The sequence below is a fragment of the Aptenodytes patagonicus genome, chromosome 2 (assembly GCF_965638725.1).
Source record: "Aptenodytes patagonicus chromosome 2, bAptPat1.pri.cur, whole genome shotgun sequence".
In the NCBI taxonomy this organism is placed as follows: Eukaryota; Metazoa; Chordata; class Aves; order Sphenisciformes; family Spheniscidae; genus Aptenodytes; species Aptenodytes patagonicus.
This window is the reverse complement of record NC_134950.1, coordinates 66850725-66876698: the sequence shown is the minus strand read 5'-3', so window position 1 is coordinate 66876698 and position 25974 is coordinate 66850725. Positions and strand designations below refer to the sequence as shown.

The 25974-nt window shown below is 38.5% G+C and overlaps 1 protein-coding gene across 5 annotated transcripts in view; it reads right to left on the bottom strand.

Moving 5' to 3' along the window:
• ZNF236 (zinc finger protein 236) overlaps positions 1-25974 on the bottom strand; it is a 96104-nt gene that overhangs the window by 34308 nt on the left and 35822 nt on the right. For all 5 annotated transcript variants that reach the window (XM_076330103.1, XM_076330102.1, XM_076330099.1 and 2 more), the window contains 9 exons: positions 18893-19118; positions 16792-17064; positions 14320-14523; positions 10929-11073; positions 7775-8035; positions 7266-7516; positions 6449-6550; positions 1321-1472; positions 61-167 (listed from right to left, as the gene is read on the bottom strand). In XM_076330103.1, coding sequence (XP_076186218.1) covers positions 61-167; positions 1321-1472; positions 6449-6550; positions 7266-7516; positions 7775-8035; positions 10929-11073; positions 14320-14523; positions 16792-17064; positions 18893-19118 — 1721 coding nt within the window. The remainder of the gene's footprint in view (positions 1-60; positions 168-1320; positions 1473-6448; positions 6551-7265; positions 7517-7774; positions 8036-10928; positions 11074-14319; positions 14524-16791; positions 17065-18892; positions 19119-25974) is intronic.

Here is a 25974-nt window from a genome sequence, read left to right as displayed (position 1 = left end):
TAATTACTAGCCATAAAAGATTCAGGAAATTCTGTAACAGAACCTGAAAGTGTAACAAACCTATATGAACGCCTGCTTTGATCTTCATTATCCTCAAGAAAATGAGGCCGTTGGGTATGCAATTCAAGTTCTTCTTGTGATGACTGATCTTGTATCAAGCGAGTAGTCTAGAAATCAAAGCCTCAAGTAAATTTCAATAACACAGTACTGAAATAAAGTCACACAAATAGACAAGAAGAGATTACAGCATTTACAGTCAACACAAGTAATCAAAATGATGCTTTCACAAATTTCTGACGAGAAATTAAGAGTGTGATATGATACCTCACTCTTTCCTAATGAGAAGGAAAGCAGCAAAATGTGCACCTACTGAATCGGAATAACCAGAAAATGTGGTGCACTTACACCTCCCTGTGAATCTAGACAAAAATGTGTCTTGAGTCTCATACATTTTCTGGTGTTTGAGGTGTTAAATGTAACACTAAAGCAGCCATTTTAAACAGTATGAGCCCCACACTGAGTAGCAAAATGCACAGTGGTGCTGACAGACTTCACTCCTTTTTGAACAGGTTTTTTCTCTAAGCAAAATCCACCACAGAATAATCCTCAAGAATGACAGTATGTTGTAAGATTTGAAGAGAAAACTCCAAAGCCTGTAGGCTGAAATTACTCAAACTCTTCCAGATCCTAAAACCCACCTCAGTTCTCTGACTGACATCTGCCCTTTGCAAACAAGCATGAAAGGACAATAATTCATGCAGGTCATCATGGTAAACACATTACTACAGATGGTCTTTACAGTAGGTAAACCATCATAAAAAGTTGTATTTAAACTGTATTTTTAGCAATTAAGCTCTTTTACAAATTTAACCAGATGAGAACCACAAAAGAATATCATACACTGCAATATGCAAGCTCCATGAATGATCACTACACATCTGTAATGTTATTTTTATTGCTTGATCATATCTATATCCATAGAAATTAAAGAATTAGGACAGAATATAGTGCAATAATGTAGAATTATTTTATAACATTAGGTCCTTTCCTTAGTTTTAGACCTACGATCCAACTTTATAGCATTATATCCTTTTTCAAGCCTAGAGCATCAAAACGTACAACTCTTTTTTAGAAACACGTAGCCAGGTCACTTATCCTCCTCCCGCCCTTTTATTTTCCAGTTGTTAAAACATAAGCAATCTAGAAAAGAAATCGTAAAACTTTTCTGACTTCTCAGTTTACCTAATCACCAATGAAATAGCTCAAAGAAACTCATCACTGAACACAGAACAATGAATTCTGCCTTCCAGCAGTACTTACTACGTTAATAGTGTCTGTATTTGGAACCTGAAGAAGGGCTGGTGGATGGTAACTTGTTGAAAGAGCCTGAGATTCAAGTGTGCTTGAATCCTGCAGCTGCTGTACAGCTGGAAATTGAGTCTGTTGATTGTAGCTGTCATTCACTGTAAAACCTGCCAGAAATTAAACAGTCACAAACCTGGAAAATACACTGAATGGGACTTTGAATAACACCACACTTTTTTGAAGACTACCTTCAAAAGAGATTAAGTAGTATTACCATATAGCAATACTCATTTTATACTCTTCACTGTTGAGTGGCAAAATACACAAATGTTTCTGGCATCTACGTAATATGCATAATAGGGTTACTTACCATTAGCTGGAATTCTATTGGAAAATCTCCTCCACAGAAAAACACTGTTTGAAGTTTCTTCAGGGTGCCACAATTACCTTAGAGCCATTGAAATTTTGAATTTCTTGTATGTAAGCATGCATGTGTCAAACAGGTTGACCCATCTCCCTTTATCCACGTTGGTACCACGCTCCCTTAACTACACTGGAAGCCGATCACAAGGATGCAAAGCTCAGTGGGGAGGATGGCGGGTGAGTGGAGGAGATGACCCAATAGGAGAACTCCAGTTTCTGATAAAGTAACCCCATTTTCTCCTACTTTGGATCTCCTCCACATATTCCCACTCTTTAGATAAAAGTAAAGTAGAGCCTCTCAAAGGCAAACTGCAAAGTAAAAAATAAACATATTTTTATTCACATTTCCAGTATAAAGACCTGAATTTTTTATTCGGTTTTGTTCTTATGAAATACCAGATCTTTATCACCTCCTTTTCTAAATGAATGAATGAAATGATAGTATCAATGACTCAGAGCCAGGGAAGTGTAGCTCAGATTGCAGGGTTTTTTAATGCTATTAGAGATGCCCTTTTATCAACCCCTCTAAGCCTTAATACTTCTAATATTAAAAAAAATTAAAAAATCAATGTTATGTGGAAAAAAATGAAACCACAAGTATCAGTAATTAAGGTAAGGGCAGCAATTTTACTATTTCTGTGCAGTTTGCCTTTAGTGGACAAAAAGGATGAAGATTATGAAAACAGGGTAGAAACAAACCCACATCAGATGATCACAGCATCAAAGGCCAAAAAGCAATGCTTAAAGAATGTTTTGAATTACAGTATATCAAAAACTGGGATGTGTTAAGTTTAAGCAGAAATTTTCCCAAAAGATACTTTTCACAGCAGAATACTGTTATCAATATAGGAAAAACACCTATTTGTATGCTATTGCTTACACCATAGAATGAAAACTAACAAACGTAAATGAATCTTGAAAGCATTATTAGTCAGGTTGTAACTTATCGCCAAACCTAATTCTGCAACTTGTATATTATTTTCTCTCCTAGAACTAGCAAGATTACAAGAAAAAAAGATTCAACAAGCTGAACCTTGCACCTCAATTACCCTTAGTGAAATGCCAGAATAAAAAAGTAGCCTGAAGAACAGCGATGTAAAGCTTTACGGTGATAAGAGGGTTGCTAATTTCTATTTTCAAATACATTTTAAAAGCACCTTTATGGGAAAATGGTATTCCCGCTACACTTGATGAGAACACAAAAAACCCAAGCCTCAAGAAACTGAAGCCAAAGTGATGCCACTTCCATGCCCTACATAAAAAAAAAAAGGACATAACTATTAAATACACAAAGAAACAGCTATCTAAAAAAAAACTGAAATTTTTTTTTAATTGGTAATTTTTACTAGCTAAGAAGGAAAAAAGAAGTTGGTATACAATGATCTGTTTCACTTCACAGTGTTTTAATAAAAGCAGTTATTGACATCCTGAAAATTTTCCCAGGATCATGCAACACAATGCTCACGAAGAAAAGTTCTGAATGTCGAGGTATTTGGGGACAAACCAAAGAAAGAAATACTACTTCTTAAAGAAGTTCTGGAATAAATATAAACCAATGCTGTAACAAGAATATACATGATGCATCCCCATTTTGCTCAATACCTAATATGAAGGTCAATTTCCACTCAAAATTTTAAAAAGATTTGACAATTTTGAGCATGCTAAAGGCATTTGTTGCCACCATACTATTTCTACAGAACAGCATGGGGGAAAAAAAAAACAAACCAACCCAAAACAAATAACCAAACACCAAAAAACAGACCTTCAGTCTGAGAAAGAGACAGAAATAAATTTCAGAACCTTTATTTTCTGCTCTTGTTTTCATCATTATATATTGCTTCCCAGAAGCTTTTGCTTAATCTGCAAAGAACAGAGAGCATCTTAAGCTCTGTATAATAAGGGCAGTCTCTTACTGCAAAGTCCTCTAAACTTGGAATTGGATTTTGTGTTATTTCAGTACAAGTAATCATTTGCATTGCTTGTTTTTTCTTGGCTTTAGGACATCACCCAACCTATTCTCTCCTACATTAACAAAACATAGTGAAAGAATAGAACACTCTGGAAATCGGTTTACTAGTAGAAAGATAGGTCTTGCATATGAGAATCATAAAATAACAGTATGAGAGTTCATAGCAAATATACTATTTGGTTTAGACAAAACTTGAAGTCTTTACTGACAGATCATTTGAATTCTAACATTACAAACATATCTACATGCACATGTGCATCTCTGTGGGGGTCAGTGACTAGCAATTAAGTGTTCTGCAGGTTTGCTTCCTAGGCAATTTTTGGAACCAGCTGAACAGTATTGACGGAATCGGAATTCCAAGTCTTGAGATTGCAGATCAGCTTCTTAGGAAAGCAAAACAGCAGTCTGGTGGCAAGGGTATATTTGTACGGGCTACAGAATAACAGTATTTGGACTTCTTGTAGTTTTTCAAGACCACTTGCCTATCACCACTAATTGAATTATTAACATTCAACCATGCTTACAGGGAGACTTTAAAGGAAGAAAAGGTGACATAATCTATATGAAAACACATTTGGTGACAGATGATATTCAGTAACACAAAGACATTTGCTATTAAAAGATCCATTTGGTTGTTCTGACCTCACTAAAAAGTCTTCAAATGAAGATGCCCGAGTATGTAAACTACAAAGAACAGTGAAGTCCTTTTTGTCAGCCTTCAAAGCTAGCTCAAATGAATAATAGGTTATGATACAGCAGCACCCTCATAAGATCTGCACTTTACAAGTCTGAACATATCAAGAAGAAAATCTATCTGAACAAACCAGAAATTCTGTAAAAGTATTACAAACAAACCTGAAAGAATAAACAAAGTTCTGTCAGGTCTGTGCAGACCTAGAGATCAGCCTCATCTGTCTGAAATGCAAAGATTTTCTTTTTTTTCTTAAAAAAATGAAAAAGAAAAATAAAAAAACCTACTGAAGATTTTTCTAAAACTCCTACGTTGTTTTATTAATAAACACTGAGCCAGAATACTTTAACAAGAATACAGACTATAAAAATCAAGGATAAAAAGACATAGTGTTTTAAGCTTGAATGTTCTGCCTAGCTGATAGGAAAAAGAAATTAGGAGCATGAAGCACAGATGCAGACATAGGGAGAGGGTCGACCAATTTAACGCATGCATCCGCGCAAATGCTTACCTACCTGAAATTCAAAAATTTTGAAGGGCTCCAGGATCTTCAAGGAAACTTCAAAGAGTTGGGAATCTGTGGATGAGATTCCAAGTAGAATAGGAGACATCTTATACAAATGAGACTTAAAAAAACCCCGACACCACAAATGTTCTGATTCTCTGTACCGATTTTATAATGTACTGATGATCAGCCTAGATTTCTGATGATGAAAGAATTGTTTTGTGAGATCTAGAACAGGTCTCCCCCCTCCCCAAGAAATCACTCAGTATTCAATATTTATTTAATGGAGAAGATACACATACATAGAAACTGAAGTCTAAATAAGATAACAAAACAAGGTTTACGTATTGGATTTTAACATTCAAAGGAGCTGTAAAAACCCAAACAAAAACCACCACCACTCTTGAGAGTAACACAGAGTGAAAGGTTGCACTTTTTTGCTGTAGTCTCTTTTCATTCATTTGGAAAACTGTAAAAGGTAACCACTGAAAATAATCCATACGGTTTTAACAGGACCTGGTTCAGTCTTGTTTAATAAAGGCAGAGACTAATTTTTTTCTGAGTTACATAGAAAGCAGCACAACCTAGAGAATCAAAATCGGCAACAAATTATACTATTTCTTCACAGCGTCATGCAACTTAGCACAGTTAATTACGTTTTTACAAAAGGCGCTATACAATTAAACAGGGAATGAAATTAAGAACAGATCAGTTTAAGCAGATGGAATACCAATTACCAGTTATATAAATATGAAGTTATCTCCTGGAGTCAGAAACAAGGAGGAAGAGATCAACTGGTCAGCCAGTGAGGTATGCTTCCCAACCAAAACAAATGAAAACCCCTTTAACATACTCCCCCTTCCCTGCCCGCCCCCGCAAAAACACCCAAACAAAACTAGTAGCTTCATATCAAGCAACAACTCAAGAAATCCAGCAGTGAAAAGCAAAGGAACACAGTCATTTCTTCATTCTCTGCAGGCTACATAAGCCTTACACATATTGCTCAGTATTTTGTAGGTAAAATAAAAAAAAAGTTTCCAAATGTTTACAATCTCTTAATTTGTTACTTATGTAGCTTTATAAAATACAAAAGGAAACTGCTGTGGTTAGGTGAAAGTATGGTTTTTACGTGATTATATTTTGCACTGCCTTTTTCCATAATGAATCCCAACAGCTACTCAGTCAAATCTTAGACCGTGTTTCTGATCATCTCAGGTTATAAGCACGTATATTTAGGGGGAAAGTTGTGTAAACTGCCTGCTGCTACAGCAATTTCAAACACAATCAAGGAAAGAATATGAAATGCCTGACTATAAACCCCATTCTGTAATGCCTAAACATCGGCTCATAAAAGCAAAATCTATTTATAATTAAATATTCAAAATATTCTACCAAATACAGTTTCAAAATAGTAATTTAAGAAAAAGTTTTTGCAAGTTCTCTGCATTGCAATTACTTTGACTGTGGATGCCCACTTTTGAAATGCTTTATGATAGCTATGCTGTAAAGCTGGATTTATAAAAATCACTTTTAAAAACTTTCATTTATTACTAACCTTGTGATAAGCCCTGTTGATCAAATGGCTGCTGTGTTATAGCTTGTTGTTCAAATTGAGTGATGTTTTCCTGTAAAGCATGCTGGGGTGTCACAAATCTATCTGAAATGGGGAAAGGAAGATGGGGGGGGGGGGGAAGGAAAAAAGACGAAAAGAAGAAAAGAAAAAAATATCAAGAAAAGAAGATGCAATTGACTGGATAATTCAGTTTTTCCCAAAAACCTACATTTTATAGTTATCTGAATTTTTACTGCATTAAAAATAAATTAAAAAATCATTAGCTGAATAGGTATTTAAATCTTTGCTTATTGTAGGCTTTATTTATATCCCTCTGTAGTACTTGCTAACTCATTACACCATGAAAAAGAGCAAATAAGCAAAACCAAAATACTTTGTTCCACTATTACTAACAGAGTAAGTACATGAAATATTTTGTATTTTCCCACCTCAAAACACAGCTATTACTTCCTAAGTAGACTATATAGCAGTGTTTTTTATTAATAATAGAGGTGATATGGTCAAGTTTTGTGCACATAGTATTATTTTTCTCTATATTTGTTTAGTAGTTTTGTTTAATACAACTAAACGGTGCAAACCTTAATCAATCTTTTTATATTTTTAACAGTAAACCTAAACACCAATGAACGAAATAAATTGTATAATATACTTTAAGTAGTTAGCTTTCACTCCATGTATTTTTACAGTCGTTTACTCGCATCGTCTTGAAACCCAAATCATTGAAATTTGTGAATAAAAAGTTATTTGAGAACTTGTAAACTTACCTCATTATAAACCTTACCATATTTCAAATACTCACCCTCATCTTGCTCTAAAGGCTGATCGGCCAAGTGTTGTTCTAGTGCTGTTTCTTCTGTGCCTACTACTGGCTGCTGGTCTAACTCTAAAATAGCCTGCTGATCTGTTGCAACAGCTTCTGACTGTTGTAGCTCATCACTTTCAATCTCCACTTGCATCTGCGTAGAAACATGAATGCTCTGCTGATCTACTGTAGAATCATCTATTGAAGCAGACTGCTGATGCTGCTGAAGTTGCTGCGCGAGTTCATATCTGCAAAGAAAGGTAAGAAGGTCTTTTTATGGCTTCAGTTAGACAGTGATCCTAACTGTTTATGTGAACAAATTTTTGTTTTTATTATACCCCATACTTTACTACACCTCCAGAGCTACCTAAGTATTTGCTACTCATAAATAAACATCCTTATTCAATTATTAGTATTTGCTACACAGCAAAGCTGCCTTTCCAAGTATCTTTAAGGAAGGGCTACTGAAATACACTGTAGGATTCATATAAAAATTGTAAACGTACCTATGAGTCTTCATGTGTTTTTTACAGTTTAGTGATGTTTTGAATGTTTTCTGACAATATGGACACATATATGGTCGAAGGTCATTATGGATCCCCATATGTCGCCTGAGGCTACCACCAGTAGTGAAGGCCCCGTTGCATATAAGACACTTAAAAGCTTTCAATCCAGTGTGTGTTCTAATATGTGCTTTCAGAACTCCAGCTGACACAAAACCTCTTCCACACTGAGAGCACTTAAATGGCTTTTCACCAGTATGTGACCTTTTTAAGAGAAAGCAGAAGTTAAAGACAGTTTGATTTACAAAGACCAAATTTTAAAATGAGCAAAATAAACCAAACTAAGGCTACTGCTGCATGGATGGAAGAGGCTTCAGTTAACAAAATCCAGAAATTAAAGCTTTAATAAATTATAAACAATCTGCATGTCATCACTGGCAGGGCTAGAAGCAATACTGTCTGACAGTTTTAATTATGTCCTACAGTCTAATCTTGTTTTCTGATCATACTTTGCCTCAATTAAAACATTTGCGTTGAATTTTTCCATGCCATACTAGTTCTTCAGACTAGTATATTGTAATTAACACACATTTTCCTCAATTCAGCTAAAACAATGTCCACAAAAGTTTGGAGAAAAATATACAGTCCTCCTCATATTATATACTACTACTACGTTTAATAACGAAACTTTTGAGAAAAGAACTGTGTCCATCCTGAATAGTCCCTGAGCAAGGCACAGTACAACTAGTCTTTCAGACTGCTATGTGAAAACAATATTCAAGTGGGTAAACTCTCTCACCTATACTATCAACATGTCCCACTCACTATATCCTTCCTTCCAGAGGTGCTACAGGAGTTTCCCTTTAGGACTACATCAAGATATAGAACAGACTGAAGGACAAGTTAGGAAGTGGAACGGAGTGCAATGAGAATTTGAAGGGTTACAACTGTAGCATCCCAGGAGTGAGCGCTAGGAAGGCAATGTGAATGCTAGGAAATGGAAGATAAAGGAAGGAGGATTTAATAAAACTGGGAAAAGTTAGGGATGGCTTATGATTACAGTAGCCTTAGAAGTCTATGACCACCACATCAGATGCCATAATAAAGAAGTGTGACAGACACCAAGACTACTGTTTTGCTACCAATATACATCTATGGAAATCAGCGGTAGGGTATCCCAACCCTTCCTTGGTGTGCCTGTGGGAGAACCTGACACACTATTCAGTCCCGGCTCTTTTGAAAATACCCCTACTACAAATTTCCCTCGGTTTCAGAGGGGGAAACAAGCTTCCTAAGCAATGATCAGCATCATTCTGTGAACAAGTGTCAAGTCTCGTAGTTTAGGTATAGCAATGCCAACTTACGAAGAACAAACACGGAAAACGAGAAAAATTTCTAATTCCTCTACAAAACCCCGAACAAAACCAAGCTAAGCTAAGCTTCACTCAGTACTCTGTTGCAAAGATCAATCAGAAAGAAGCACAGTGGCAAGTGATTGGTACGCCCATCACATCTTTGTATTTTCAGTGTGGGAGAAGGAAAACAAAAGATGCACGTAGTAAGTAACGAGGCTTTTAAAGATAGCTTATCCTGAGCTGGAGTACATGTATACCCAACAGCAGAATGAATTCAAGCACAGGCATTTGAAGAACAGAATTTTCAAACACAAAATGTATTCTGACAAAAAAAAACCAACTGTGAGTATTCAGTGCATGTAAACCAATTATTTAACTAATAAGCCGTTCATGTTCTGTGTAATTAAAACACTTTCAATTTCCATTCAAAGGATCCTGACTGTGAAAAAGAAAAATGACCTAGGTAAATCAGTCAACTACATTTCTCTAACACAAATGAAAGATGAAAAATTATGAATCTAAATAAAACTGTAAACTACATAAATGCTTCAGTAAAATATGCATAAATTTAGCTTATATTTAGGCTAAATAAGGCCATCTTTAGGCAGGTAAGGCCCTTTTTAGTGGCAACTAACATTTTAATGGTAACAAACCATTGACAGTTACACTCTCTTTAAGAAAATAGAGAGACAAGCGTGAAACAATTAAAATCAACTATTTCAATGAAAGACAACGAAGGTGGTAATGATGCAGACCAGCAACACTCACTAATGTAAAATTATTTTGATTTAAATCAATCCAGCTTGATTGTGTCTACAAAAGACAGTGAGAAATCTAGGTAGGATATTACAAAAGGAAAAGATGTGATATTGCAAGACTTCCCCCCCCTCCCGTTAAGACAGCATATAGAAACCAAGAACTGTTTCAAGCCAGTTTGAGAACCTATCAATACAAAACTTGATTTGTAAGGAGAACATGAGGAACTCACCATGATTTGAAGTAGAGACAGGAGAAAGCGGTACAGAGCTTACATTGCAGAAACAAGCAGATTGCCACCTGCTTGTTTGGAAAATTTCCTTAGGTCCTAGCAATGATCTTTGGTGGCTTTTTTCATATTTTCTCCTCCAGTTATTCACAGTTTATAAATCAGGGAGCAATGGTTGATAACTCAACTAAATTTCAAAGCTCACTGCCTGTAAAACTGCAACCCAACCTAACTTTGAAGCTAGCCTTTCTTTTGAAAAGACGGTTGGGATTAGTTACCTCCACTGGCTCCCCTCCAACCTAAATTTTTCTGTGACTCCATGACCTTGTGGTTGTAAAAAACACCCACTATATGGAACTTGAACTAAACTTCAAGCAAAAAAATGATCCCCAAGAACGTTTACTCAATTACAATGTAAGCGTAAATTCTTTTAGGTTTAGTACACAGAAAACAGCACACAGAACAAAAAGCTAATTTCCTTCTCAAAAAATAGCAGTTACATACAAAGCAGATGATCTGGAGTATGCAATTACAAAATTATGACAAGAATTCACATGCAATGCTTGCTATTTTCTATACACAGTTTAGGAAAAAAAAGAGTCCAAGTGTTAATAAGCTAAACCGCACACTAAACACAATCACTTCTACTGCTAGGACTGCACATAGGTATGAATTAGTCCAAAGTCTCCTCCAACTTTATCAGAAAAATCAATTATCACTGGTTCACTACTTAGAGACAGTAAAAAAAAGAAGTATTTTCAGCAAACACTATATTTGTTATTACATACATTTCCTTTCTTCTTTTTATCTGTTTTACCTGATGTGTTGTTTAAGATGACAAGATTTTTTATAGGCTCGATGACAATAAAAACATTTGTATGGTCTGTCTGCATCATTCACAAAATTATTGTTAAAATAATTTTGGAAGAACTGGCTATTCCTTGGGATTGGCTGGATAAGACCTGCACGTATAAACACACACAAAAAGGAAAAATGAATTGGTAAAGTTATTCCAAAGTTGCAGTAGTCTGAAGAGCTAGTATTTGAAAAAAAAAAAGTGACTTTTAGTATGCAAGAATGTAAACAAAACGAGCATGTTTTCAGCACTTATTTAAAATTATGCATGCATCTATTTATCATTATGCATTATATTGTATATGCTATTTTAGCGATAGCTGTTCTTTTATCCATAGGTTCACCTCATTACATTAAGCCTCACGTATGTCCAAAATAAGCATTAACTTTAAAAAAAGTTGACAGTTACGAATTTACCGCTAATCAAATAATATTTTGCTCTTCCAACCTCGACCTTAACCAAATGACATTTAATCAATGTACCCCAGATAGACATTGTAACTTGACAAATATTTAATATGCATTTTGTGAAAAGTACAAAACACCATGATATATATCTGCCTTTACTTAAAGGATAAAAAAAGTGCATTAAAAATTGTTGTATTTGTGCATCATCTACTTTGGCTAATCAGTCAGTCTTGCTAATTCTCTGGGTACATCCAAAAATTTATTGGTAAAAAAACCCCAAACCTCAAACCAACTTATTTAAACAAATACTCTTTATACACTGTTCCCTGAAGTCAGTCAAGCGTAGTTTTGGAAAATCAGTTAAAAGTTCCTGCTATCAAATGTCCAACTGCTAATGCAAGAGTATTCTGTCTCAGAAGCAGCCAACAGAAGGGCATCATCCCAAACACCGTGACAGAATGGGAACAGTAGCAGACTTCTCAAGTAAAAAAAAAAAAAAAAAAAAAACTCATCATCATTTACACATCTGTGAACTCAAAAGTACTCGTCACAATACTAACATACAAGGCTGAGGGAGTGATGCAAAGTTTCAACAAATATGCAAAAGATCCCTTTATGGTCCTAAATATTCACAACAAAAGCCTTTTACACCATCTTTTCTTTCTTCAGACTGCTTCATCTAGCATGCTATCTTTCATATTCAGAAAGGAAAGCCTGAAGGGTTTCTGCTGATTTCCAGATGTAACTGAAAAGAGCAGAAGACAAGGAGAGGGAATTCTCCCAATTTTGAGAAGAGATGGCAACAATGAAAAAAGAAGTTTCTCTGTCTCAGACTTGAAAAGGTTTATGTGTGTATATATATGTATATTATACATATATATATTTATAAATACATATATGCCAAAACTTCCTTCACCTTCCCCAACTAACTCAGTTGGTCTAGTAAAAACATTTTCTCTCAAAATAAAACACAAACCAAAACAAAAACCAAACAAAAAAACAAACAAAAAATCCCACCAAAACCGCAACCCTACTTTTTAAATTCCTTCTGGCATCCTTCTGTGATGATAATTAGTAGTAGTATTCAGGAGATGACACAAGTCTTCCAAATCAGAAGAGAAGAAACTCCGTATGACAAATATTTATTCTCAGTTATTTTTGATCATATAAAAGCAGAATAATTCAGTTAATGAATGATAGCTAACTTGTGAGCGTATCCCAGGTTACAATGATTCTGGTCTGCAGAAGCACTGCAGAAATTCCTAATAACATACATAACAGAACAGAAATAACAGAAATTCCTAACAAAACACTTCCAAACGATTTACTCAACCTGTTCAACTCAGATGAATTAAACATTTCTCCAAACTGTTAGAATAGTTAAAGGTGGCTCTACACGGGATATAGCAAGTCAGCAAAATAGTTCCGAGTTCTATAAAAAGGTATTTTTCCTCCCATCAGTTCCACTTTTGGAACCACAGTACACACTAGAAAAATTGCAATAATTTTTTGCGATTCCTAGTCAATAAATACCATCAACTAATGGAATAAAATAAAACAAACATTGTAACAGGTAGAGAACAATTTGCAGACTTTTTTTTATAGACTTTTAGAGTAATTTAGACTTATTTAAAAAGCAAAATATGTATCAACTTTCATTATTTTTTCTTCATCAAAGGTGCCACTCAAAGATTAACACTAGTACAGAGCAACAATATTAGTTTCTTGACACCTCTACAAGAAATAAGATTTTTTTTTCTGGGAACAGTGGAAATATTGTCAGTGGGTTGAAAAGAACATGACACCTTCTAGACAAATGGTGGAACTTCTTATTTTTACATTGAACATTCCAATATCAGCAGAGTTCAGGTGTTACCAGTACCTGTAGGAAACAGCTTTTATAGTATTTCTTTTTTGTTAATATTTTTTTTTCCAAAAAACAGAATTTCACCGCACAGATCTTAATTGTACTGAAGTGCTTTTTTCTTTAAAATCAAGAAATAGGACTGTGTCTGTTTCCAGGCTTCACTCAAGAAAGAAATATTGTGTGATCTGAATATCTGAAGCTGTCAGCTAAGTTTTGTTGCTACTCTGAAAATTTAAGTTTCTCATACCTGATACCAAAACAACCACTACTCTTGCATACAGTAATTCCTGGAAGCAGTGAAAGCAAAAGGATTTTTCAAGAGTGATAAAGATTTTAGGCTGAAGATATTACCAATATAATATTCTACTATATAAAGATGACTACAGAACAGACAAGGCAGGGGTGAGCAGAATGGTGAGTCAAACAACAATGAAGAGTAAACGCCTTGCCCACCACATTGACCTCTACTGGACAACAATATACATTGTCTTGAATGAGCTGTACAACAACTTACCTTCTTCCAAAAAGTGGTTTTATGTAATGTTGTAACAATTATTCTACAACAGAATTAAAATAACTGTATGAATTCTCTACAGCATGTTCCAGAATTATTCTGCCCTTTTTTGAAATACTACCGCTAATGATTACCACTAATTCAGTTGAGGTCACAATTATACCAAATACACTAAAATCATAGAACACACTGACTCTTTAATATATGTAATTGAATAAACATGATCATCTCAAGAAGAATCTAGATCATGAACTGTCATCTTTTCTATACCAACAGTCTAACAATAGTTAAATTAAACTCCTCTCCTAATGTAATGTAAAAATGTGCACGCTTTTTTCTGGTAAGGATTATACGATTTCTCTGTAAATAAAAAAGACTCTTCTTATTAATTCTAGTGTAAGCAAACTATAAAATATGGCACTTTTCTGAAGCCTTATTATTTCTGACTTATTTCAAAGTGCAACTTCCTGAATAAGCTCTGAACGTGTTTGCTTCATTAAACTGTGACCTCTATTTTCAGTGAAATCCAAATTTCAAGAGAGCATGGATTTACTCGCTCTTTACCTAAATCAGTTATGAGTATGGGCTCTTGCAAGGGAATGTCCGGTACTGGAACACTCGTCTTTCCTACTCGAACTTTTGCAGGTTTACGTTGGTGTCGCAGCTTTCTTAGTTCAGTATGTTTAAAATGTGAAGCAATATGAGTTTTCCGGTGGCCTGATGTTCTAAACTTTTTGTCACAGTGAGGACAAGCAAAAGGCCTAACACCTGCAAAAGATTAAAAAAAAAAATATATATTAGTTTGTGATTTTATTTCCACCACCCTAGAAATGTAGCTTTAGAATACAGATTCTCTTTTCTGCATTTTCTTTTCTGTTTTCTATCAGGGTGTTTATTGTTAAATAGGTTTTCAAAACAGATCCATAAAATCCAATCAAAAGAAAGTTATGAAAAGGCTTAACTACTAACTGGTTGTAACACATCACTTTAATCAAGCTTGTTATCAGGGAACTGGATGATGCAAAAGTGACAGCAATTTTCAAAGGGTTCCAGAAGCTATCCTAAGAACTGCAGATAGCAGGTCGAATGTCCTTCCAAAGCAAACTGCTAAAAAACTGTGAGAAAAAAGAATCAGCAAACACATAGACAAATGATATATAATAGGTTAAAACAGAGGAACAGCGATGTGACAAAGTTTAAAGAAATTCTAGATCGGTCTCTGAAAATGTCAACACTGTTTGATGGCAGTCAAAAAAGCATGCCAACAGGAATTATTAAAGAAAGACTTTTGCAATGCAATATTCAGTAGAAATCTCCCTTGGAAAGGATACTGGAGAACTTGGTAAGTTACAGAGACAGGCGAAGCTGATGAACTTTCAGCTTTTGTTCAAGGGGAAATCTTGGACTTAGAAGGCTAGAAACATGACTGGGTATTATGAAGAAAGCTCTATAAAATCACAGGTGGAAAAAATGCAAAAGAATGAACAATTCTTCACAATACAGTAACTAAAACATCATATGAAACTACTGAGCAGAATATTTAAAGCAACAGAAAGTATTTTACTCAACATGTAGCTCAACATTTGAATTCATTATGTTAGGTTGTTGTAGTAGTAAGTTCACATAGGTTTAAAATCAATTAGCTAAGTTCTTTGGAACAAAAATTTACAAAGTGCTGCTTAGTGCAGAGGTACTTCATAAAGGTGTACACAGAGGTGCTTCATAAAGTACAAGTGTACATTACTGTACAATGTAAAATAAAATACAGTAAAATGTACAAGTACACAGAGGTGCTTCATAAAGCCCTCAACCCGAAGATTAGCAGAAGGTAGTTGTACGCTGCTAAGCAGCATTACTTTAGCTTCCCTTTTTCCACATGTTGCCATCAGAGACAGCATACGGGGCTGAATGAACCTCTAACCTGACCCAGTAAGCCTAAACTGCTAGACAGAGGAAGAAGCAAACATCTCTGACAGGAAAAACAAGCGTGCTGAACCATGGCTAACTACATGCTGGAGTTCCGTAAACACTGGAGTACCTATTTTTCAAGCCACCTAGTGCTTTTGCCACTTTGAATGTGTCTGGCTTCTTAAATAAAGTAAGGTTGACTTTAAAGTAACAGAAAAAATACTGGTTTACAAGTTTACAAAAAACAAAGTGAAAAACTTTCTGCAGATGAATGCAACATTGATATTTCATGGATTAAAGGCATCTGACTATAAAACATATTGAACACCGAATGCACATAGCCAATGAATGATACTTTTGCAGAATGTAAATAAATACATAAACAGGAGTGAAAGGAAAGAGCAGCACATTTACAAGCTTATCTTGCTGAAAGCTTATTTACCTGCAAGAACAAAGAAAAAAAGTGGAAAACAACCAGGTAGTCCACCAAGAGTGGAAAATTCATTTTTCTCTGTGCAGAGGATAGAAGCTCAGCCACAGAAAAACGGGTATTGAAGACATCATACATGATGTAAACAAGAACCATATACACAGAGGAGTTTTAGGGTGTGCACTGTAAGATACTGAAAACAGGTAAGTTGGTGAAAACACCAAGCAACACCTTATTGTTGAAGATAAAATGGGAAGTAACCAAATAGACCCGAGTTATACAGTGGAATTATCAAAAAGCGTGGGCAAGGGGAGGGAAGAAAAGGCGCAGAGTAAATATGAAAGATGACTGGGGATAAGTAAAATCAGAACTCGAATTCTAAGAGTATGACTCTTTAGAAAGCACAATTAAATACTCACAATAGCAGTATTAAAAAGGAGCAACAGCTGACTCATCATCAGAAAAGTAAATGTCCATGGCTTTTGTAAGAGCCCAAAGAAAGTTTCAAACCCATGAAACACTAGAAAATTATATGATGGACTTAAAATTTTTGTCATAAGACACTAACACCAGTTCATTCTCCGATAGATATCAATGACGCAATAGACATCTCTACATTTTAAGCGCTTCACATTGTCTTTTTCATTCAAGGTCTCACCCACATCACAGAAAACACAAACGCAATTTTGAGGCCTTACCTGTATGTAGACGAATGTGAACTTTTAAACTCCCTGAGGTGGAAAAGCATTTCATACAAAATTGGCACTTGAAAGCTTTAATGCCAGTATGTGTTTTTATGTGTGCTGTGAGAGTACTCTTAACGGCAAAGGCGCGGAAACACTGGGGACACTTGAACGGCTTCTCATGGGTATGAATGCGAATGTGGCGCACTAGATCACTTGGTTTTTTAAATTCTTTAGAGCAATATGGACAAACATGCCACCTTATTCCATTTTCTTCACGTATTGAACCTAAAATAAGGAACAACATCAAAATGGATGTGTTTAAAACATTTTAACAGTTCTTCAAAAATTCCACTACACCGACACCATTATACAAAGCAATCAAAACACAAAAACACTTTGCCAAACAGATGCCATTACAACACACTTGGTAGACAATTAAATTCTCTATCAGATACATTCTACTTCACAAAAATAGTGATGGGCTGGAATGATAAAAACAAAACCCAAGAGAATCCTGTTGAAATTCCAACATTTTCATGCTACTGAAAAGGAAGAGGGTAAGAAAAGAAAAAATAAGAAAAAAGCTAAGAAATGTCTGACTTCACAGAATAGAAAGAATGTAATTTGTATGCCACTTAGAAATACAGAATGTAGGGGTAATGCAATATAATATACCAGTTAACTTACAAATACCATATCTAACACAACATTATCCAACAATGAATATAACTCCTCAACCATAACCACATCAAATTATTTGAAGTACTAAACACCTACCTACCTAACTGGGCGAGATACTTTATATGGCCCTCTCTTCGGCAAATTCAGACTTAAATTACAATTTATAAATTTTTAAAGGAGCAAAAATTGCATAAAAAGTCCTTCTGAAAGACTTATAATTTAAAGCTACTTTTTCACAAGAGTCATTTTATGATCCAAGAACCCTAAGCTCTGTCCTAAAGCAACAGCATACCTTTTCTCAACAAAAATGAGAAAAGAAGCTTCTAAATCCTATCAGGGTTTTTTTTTTCATATATGCTGTTCCGTATCAGATATTCACTCATTTAAATCGGTTCACATAGTGTTTTTTTCTGTAAACCATGTGAATACACTGTGGTTATGTTATTTTATCAAAAAATAAAGGCAGTTGTGTTTGACTGTACAGCAGTGACCTTTTATTTTTATTTGCAGTCAGAGTTAGAAAGTTGTTACTGTTACTCACAAGGAACAAAATAGTTATTATTACCAGAGGAAAAAGTTAATGTTGATTTTTAGCACAGTTATGCTGGACAAGAAGAGATTTCAACTTTGGATCAATTTCTGCATCCCTTGCAAAGAAAAAAGCAACATCAATGTCTCTATGAAGTTACTATGGACAGAGCTCAATGACTGCTTATTATAGAGCTGTCTCCACCACGTCAGCCATTAAAGTTCGATAGCTATACTTGGAACAAACCACTTCTAGCAACCTTAAAGCCTGATCAACCTTAACACTGCAGTTGCATTTAAGCACAGAAACAAAATCCAGACTTGCCTACACACAATACAGTAAGGAGGTGAAATATTAACATGCCTTTATGGTAACAATATCAAATCAGTACAGTGATTCCAAACACAGGTGACATGAAGTATTATCCACAATGCCAACCTTCATCCTTCCCTACATGGCCTAGGTCAGTGAAGATCTGCATGAGGCAGCAGCACAGCACTTCTGCCTCTGCGAGGCCTCACTTCCAAAGAGGAAGAGTAGCGCTTGCAAGAACCCTGCTCTGGGATACACCATGAAATCCCAATCCTCCTCAGAGAAGGATGACGGGGAAAAGATTCATATTCTTTCTTTTTTGTCCTCCTCCAAAACCTCCACTGACCTAAATCCAGAAGATTTAACAGTAACTTCACTTAATGCCATTCTGACACATTTTAGTGTCAGCATAATGAAAGTTATAAATGCTACTATCATAACTTATAGACATACTGTGTTTTAGATAAAAGTAGGTGAAGTTTGTAACTGATCCACAATACGTTTTGGGAAACCCCTTTAAAAAGCCATCAACACACCCACAAATACTGTAGTCCTTACAGCACAAAAAGTAGCAAACAGTGGCAACATTACCAGGTAAAAACGGTGATTTTTTCTTAATAACCTTTTTTTCTTTTTTATCCAGTTTATCTGTACTCTCTTGCTCCTTATCTTGTTCTGCATTAGAGTCAGCCTGATGATTTGAGAGAGTCTGGACATCCGGGTTCTGATCCTGGGCCCCAGGAGTCTTAGCCTGGCTGCAGTCAGCAGAATGTGCAGAGACGGGAATCGAAGACAACCCACTGTTCTCTAAAGCTTGCTAAAAGAGGACAAAAAACTTCTAGATTAAGAAAGAAACATTCCACAGTTAATCCAACTTTTCTCAAACAATTACTTAGAAGATATAACGCAAATATAATGAAAGGAATTAAATGTCTCATCCTCCCAGAATTTCAGCTGGATTTCAAATTTGCAAAAACATTCTTACCCAACATTGACTTCTGATTGTCTGTGAGATTTTAAGTTGGATTTCCTGCACTAATACAAGTGCCAACAACTGCCTTTCAGAAAAGTGCCAATTGTTTCTACAGAATCAAGCATTTGCCAGGAATATATAGCTATCTCTTATGCCTACTACATGAGAGAATAGTTCCCCATAAAAGGTCAAATTTGAAGCCCATCAGCTTGTGAAGAAGCCATAGATGATATAAAGAAAAAGGAAGAATGATAAACCAAAGAAAGGCTCAGAAAAGCTCAAAAGCCTGTTAACAAACCACTGATAACCATCTGACCAAGGCAAGAGCTATGAACTCATTTTTATGTACACCTGGAAGGGACTGGAGCGTAGGCACCTTTATGGATACTATTGTGACTGAAAAGGCTCTGGATCAAAGCCCTCAAACACGCATTTAAGTAGGAGTGTGCAGATACTTGATCGTTTGGAAGAAAACTATGTTTTAGTTTTATTTTGTACAACAACATGGCTAGTGATGCTCGTACAATAACTTAAAGAACCAACCTCAAAGACCGATTTTTTTTTTTAATAGCTACCAAGACAACAGTTATATTTTGTGTTGTAATTTGGTACAACTACACATCACATTCTACACATTAGAGAACTCAGCACAGGTAACATGGTGAACCTGCACATAGCTACATGTAACATTGCCCTGGTTTTGGCTGGGATAGAGTTGATTTTCTTCCTAGTAGCTGGTACAGTGCTGTGTTTTGGGTTTAGGATGAGAATAATGCTGATAACACACCGATGTTTTAGTTGTTGCTAAGCAGTGCTTACGCTAGCCAAGGACATTTCAGCTCCCCATGCTCTACCAACTGAGAAGGCTGGAGGTGCACAAGAAGCTGGGAGGGGGCACAGCCAGGACAGCTGACCCAAACTGGCCCAAGGGACATTCCATACCATGTGACGTCATGCTCAGTACATAAACTGGGGAAAGCTGGCCGGGGGGGCCGCTGCTCAGGGACTGGCTGGACATCGGTCGGCAGGTGGTGAGCAATTGCACTGGGCATCACTTGCTTTGTGTATTCTTATTAGTATTATTACTAGTAGTAGTAGTATTTTATTTTATTTCAATTATTAAACTGTTTTTATCTCAACCCACAAGTTTTCTCACTTTTACCCTTCCGACTCTCTCCCCCATCCCACCGGGGGGGGGCGGGGGCAGTGAGCGAGCGGCTGTGTGGTGCTCAGTTGCTGGCTGAGGTTAAACCACGACAGTCCTTTCTGGCTCCCAACGTGGGGCACGAAGGGTTTGAGATAACAACAGATTAACCAGAGCACATTAAGGAATTTTTATCTGTTAACAGTTGCAGGTCACAATATTGATTCATCTGTTCTCGCTATTAGTTTATCTGATCTGCATCATGCTCTTTTTTTTGCTGTACATGTTAGAGATTAGTGTTGGTTTTTGCAGTTTGCTGTGGCCTGCAGTGATTAGTGTTTTGCCTGGGAGGTTTGTTATTAAAACACTGGCCTTGAGCTTAATCTGGTATTTGAGCTTTGTACTGAAGCCATTACTGTACTTCGGGTAACACTTTGTGGAAACAATTAGCAATTACAGTTCTTCCTCTGAGAGGTTTTTTATGGAGGAAATACAGAATGGCAGTGTCACTACCTTCTTCTACGATGTTTCCTCCTTCATTACAGTAACTTTTCAGTATTTTGAACATCCTTGGGTACTTAAGATACTTCTATTAGTATTTCTTTGGAGTATTGTTTTGGTTTTGTCTAAGGTTAATAAGCAATTTAAGAATATCATCCAGAGATCTGCCCCAAGGCTGGATAGTTATGAGTGGCAGGGTGTGTGGGATAGCATGGGCAAGTACCCAGGCCAATGGGCACCCCCAGTGTTTTGGAACTTCACCCCTGAGCAAGTGCAGAATCCTGAAAAGTTAGCAGAATATTTGGACAAAGTATGCTGTCACCCTGGCAACTCCAGAGACACAGATCACTGCAACATGCTGGGGCCTGGCCCATGCCTACCGAGCCCTGTTCAACACCATTCAGTACCCTCAAAGGGAAGAGAAGGTCTCTGGATCTGACCGTAAAATGACAGGCCCTGTGGCCACTGCGACCCCGGCAATAGGCCCTGCGGCCGCTCCAACCCCAGCGACAGGCCCTGCAGCTGAACCAAAGAACCAACCCATGCCAATATCAGTTGCCCCTGTACACAAGAAGAAATCTTGGAAGCGGAAGTCGGCTCAATTAGTAAGGGAGGAAGAAACTTCTTCTAAAGGGGAGCCAGAGGAAGAAGTGGATGAGGCAGACTACCCTGGAGAAGGGCCATCACGAGAACAGGAGGAGGAGGGCCAGCAACTGCTCAGGAAGGAAGAAGAGGAAGAATTCATGAAAGAGGCAGTAACCACCCGATCTCTATCCCTGAGTGAGCTGCAAGATATACAAAAAGATTTCAGCTGTCATCCAGGTGAGCATATTGTCACCTGGCTGCTCCGATGCTGGGATAATGGGGCCAGTAGCCTGGAATTAGAGGGTAAAGAAGCCAACCAGCTGGGATCCCTTTCTAGGGAAGGGGGCATTGACAAAGCGATTGGAAAAGGGACACGAGTCCTCAGCCTTTGGAGGCGACTCTTGTCAAGCGTGAAGGAAAGGGAAGATGTTATATGTCACCCAGGCAAGTGGACCACCATGGAGAAGGGTATCCAGTACCTGAGAGAATTAGCTGTGCTGGAGGTGATTTATGGTGACCTGAGCAATGAGCAGCTATACAAAGATCCAGATGAAGTCAAGTGCACGCAACCCATGTGGCGGAAGTTTGTAAGGAGTGCACCATCGTCATATGCCAACTCATTGGCAGTGATGACCTGGAAAGATGGAGAGGGACAAACGGTGGATGAATTGGCTGGTCAACTCCAGCAATACGAAGAAAGTCTCTCTTCCTCCCTTGTCTCAGCTGTGGAGAAACTGTCCCAGAAGCTCCAGCAACTGGAAGAGGATAGGTCCTACTCCCCACCTGTATGGACCAGTATCTTGGCTATTAGGAGTCAGCGTCCTTTTGCTCAAGAGAGAGGATATAACAGGTACACACTACAGGACACCCTATGGTTTTACCTGTGTGACCACGGAGAGGACATGAGGAAGTGGGATGGAAAACCCACCTCAGCCCTAGAGGCACGGGTACGTGAGTTGCAAGGGAAAACAACCACAGAAAGGGGTTCTTCCAGGAAAATTGCTGCTCCAGTTTCCAGTGGGCAGTTCCCCAGACAGAGCAGAAGGGCTGATCTTACTTCCGATCTTAATGAAGAAACTTCTGACTCGTGTTTACAGGAAATGAGAAATGAATACTGTGATGAGTACTAGAGGGGCCCTGCCTCCAGCCAGGTGGAGGAAAGGGACAACCGCGTTTACTGGACTGTGTGGATTCGGTGGCCTGGCACATCAGACCCAGAGGAGTATAAGGCTCTAGTGGACACCGGTGCACAGTGTACCCTAATGCCATCAAGCTACATAGGGGCAGAACCCATCTGTATTTCTGGGGTGACGGGGGGATCCCAACAGCTAACTGTATTGGAAGCCGAAGTGAGTCTAACTGGGAATGAGTGGCAGAAACACCCTATTGTGACTGGCCCAGGGGCTCTGTGCATCCTTGGCATAGACTACCTCAGGAAAGGGTATTTCAAAGACCCAAAAGGGTACCGGTGGGCTTTTGGTATAGCTGCCTCGGAGAAGGAAGAAACTAAACAGCTGTCCACCTTGCCTGGTCTCTCAGAGGACCCCTCTGTTGTGGGGTTGCTGAAGGTCAAAGACCAACAGGTGCCGATCGCCACCACAACGGTGCACCGGCGGCAATATCGCACCAACCGAGACTCCCTGATTCCCATCCATAAGCTAATTCGTCGACTGGAGAGCCAAGGAGTGATCAGCAAGACCCACTCACCCTTTAACAGTCCCATATGGCCAGTGCGGAAGTCTAATGGAGAGTGGAGACTAACAGTAGACTATCGTGGCCTGAATGAAGTCACGCCGCCGCTGAGTGCTGCCGTGCTGGACATGCTAGAACTTCAATACGAACTGGAGTCAAAGGCAGCTGAGTGGTATGCCACAACTGATATCGCTAATGCATTTTTCTCAATCCCTTTGGCAGCAGAGTACAGGCCACAGTTTGCTTTCACTTGGAGGGGCGTCCAGTACACCTGGAACCGACTGCCCCAGGGGTGGAAACACAGCCCCACCATTTGCCATGGACTGATCCAGACTGCACTGGAACAGGGTGAAGCTCCAGAACACCTGCAATACATTGATGACATCATCATATGGGGCAACACAGCAGAAGAAATTTTTGAAAAAGGGAAGAAAATAGTCCAAATCCTTCTGAAGGTCGGTTTTGCCATAAAACAAAGTAAGGTCAAGGGACCTGCACAGGAGATCCAGTTTTTAGGAATAAAATGGTAAGATGGACGTCATCAGATCCCAATGGATGTGATCAACAAAATAACAGCATGTCTCCACCAACTAGCAAAAAAGAAACACAAGCTTTCTTAGGCGTCGTGGGTTTTTGGAGAATGCATATTCCAAATTACGGTCTGATTGCAAGCCCTCTCTATCAAGTGACCCAGAAGAAGAATTATTTCAAATGGGGCCCTGAGCAATGACAAGCTTTTGAACAAATTAAAGAGGAGATAGTTCACGCAGTAGCCCTTGGGTCGGTCTGGGCAGGACAAGATGTAAAAAATGTTCTCTACACCGCAGCCGGGGAGAATGGCCCTACCCGGAACCTCTGGCAGAAAGCACCTGGGGAGACTCGAGGTCGACCCCTAGGGTTTTGGAGTCGGGGTTAAGGGGAGGATCCGAGGCCCGCTATACTCCAACTGAAAAAGAGATATTGGCAGCACATGAAGGGGTTCGAGCTGCTTTGGAAGGGATCGGCACTGAAGCACAGCTCCTCCTGACACCCCGACTGCCGGTGCTAGGCTGGATGTTCAAAGAGAGGATCCCCTGTACACATCATGCAACTGATGCTACATGGAGTAAGTGGGTCACACTGATCACACAACGGGCTCGAAAAGGAAACCCCAGTTGCCCAGGACTCCTGGAAGTGATCATGGACTGGCCAGAAGGCAAAGATTTCAGAGTATCGCCAGAGGAGGAGGTAACGTGTGCTGAGGAGGCCCCAATGCATAATGAACTACCAGAAAATGAGAAGCAATATGCCCTGTTCACTGATGGGTCCTGTCGTCTTGTGGGAAAGCATCGGAGGTGGAAAGCTGCTGTATGGAGTCCTATGCGACAAGTTGTAGAAACTGCTGAAGGAGAAGGTGAATCGAGCCAATTTGCAGAAGTAAAGGCCATCCAGCTGGCTTTAGACATTGCTGACCGAGAAAAGTGGCCAGTGCTCTATCTCTATACTGACTCATGGATGGTGGCAAATGCCCTGTGGGGGTGGTTACAGCAATGGAAGCAGAGCAATTGGCAGTGCAGAGGCAAACCCATCTGGGCTGCCGCATTGTGGCAAGATATTGCTTCCCGGGTAGAGAACCTGGCTGTAAAAGTCCGTCACGTAGATGCTCACGTACCCAAGAGTCGGGCCACTGAAGAACATCAAAACAACCAGCAGGTGGATCAGGCTGCTAAGATTGAAGTGGCTCAGGTGGATCTGGACTGGCAACATAAGGGTGAATTATTTCTAGCTCATTGGGCCCATGACACCTCAGGTCACCAAGGAAGAGATGCAACATACAGATGGGCTCGTGATCAAGGGGTGGACTTGACCATGGACACTATTGCACAGGTTATCCATGAATGCGAAACATGCGCTGCAATCAAGCAAGTCAAGCAGTTAAAGCCTCTCTGGTGTGGAGAATGATGGCTGAAATATCAATATGGGGAGGCCTGGCAGATCGATTGTATCACACTCCCACAAACCCGCCAAGGCAAGCGCCACGTGCTTACAATGGTGGAGGCAACAACCGGATGGCTGGAAACATATCCCGTGCCCCATACCACTGCCCGGAACGCTATCCTGGGCCTTGAAAAGCAAGTCTTACGGCAACATGGCACCCCAGAAAGAATGGAGTCAGACAACAGGACTCATTTCCGAAACAACCTCATAGGCACCTGGGCCAAAGAGCACGGCATTGAGTGGGTGTATCACATCCCCTATCATGCACCAGCCTCTGGGAAAACTGAACGATACAATGGACTGTTAAAGAATACGCTGAGAGCAATGGGTGGCGAGACATTCAAACATTGGGATACACATTTAGCAAAGGCCACCTGGTTAGTCAACACTCAGGGATCTGCCAATCGAGCTGGCCCTGCCCAGTCAGAACTTTTACGTACTGTAGATGGGAATAAAGTCCCTGTAGTGCACATAAAAAATACGTTCGGGAAGACAGTCTGGGTTATTCCTGCCTCGGGCAAAGGCAAACCCATCCGTGGGATTGCTTTTGCTCAAGGACCTGGGTGCACTTGGTGGATAATGCAGAAGGATGGGGAAGTCCGATGTGTACCTCAAGGGGATTTGATTTTGAGAATAGCCAATGATCTGAACTATGTGATGTTAAGTGCTACATAATATTATATGCCATACCAATGATATTACAATAAGAATCACCCAGATTAATGAAGAATGCACTTCAGTGAAACCAAGTAAAGCACAGTGATGATGGTACCAGAACTGACTTCAAAATGAAACAATCCA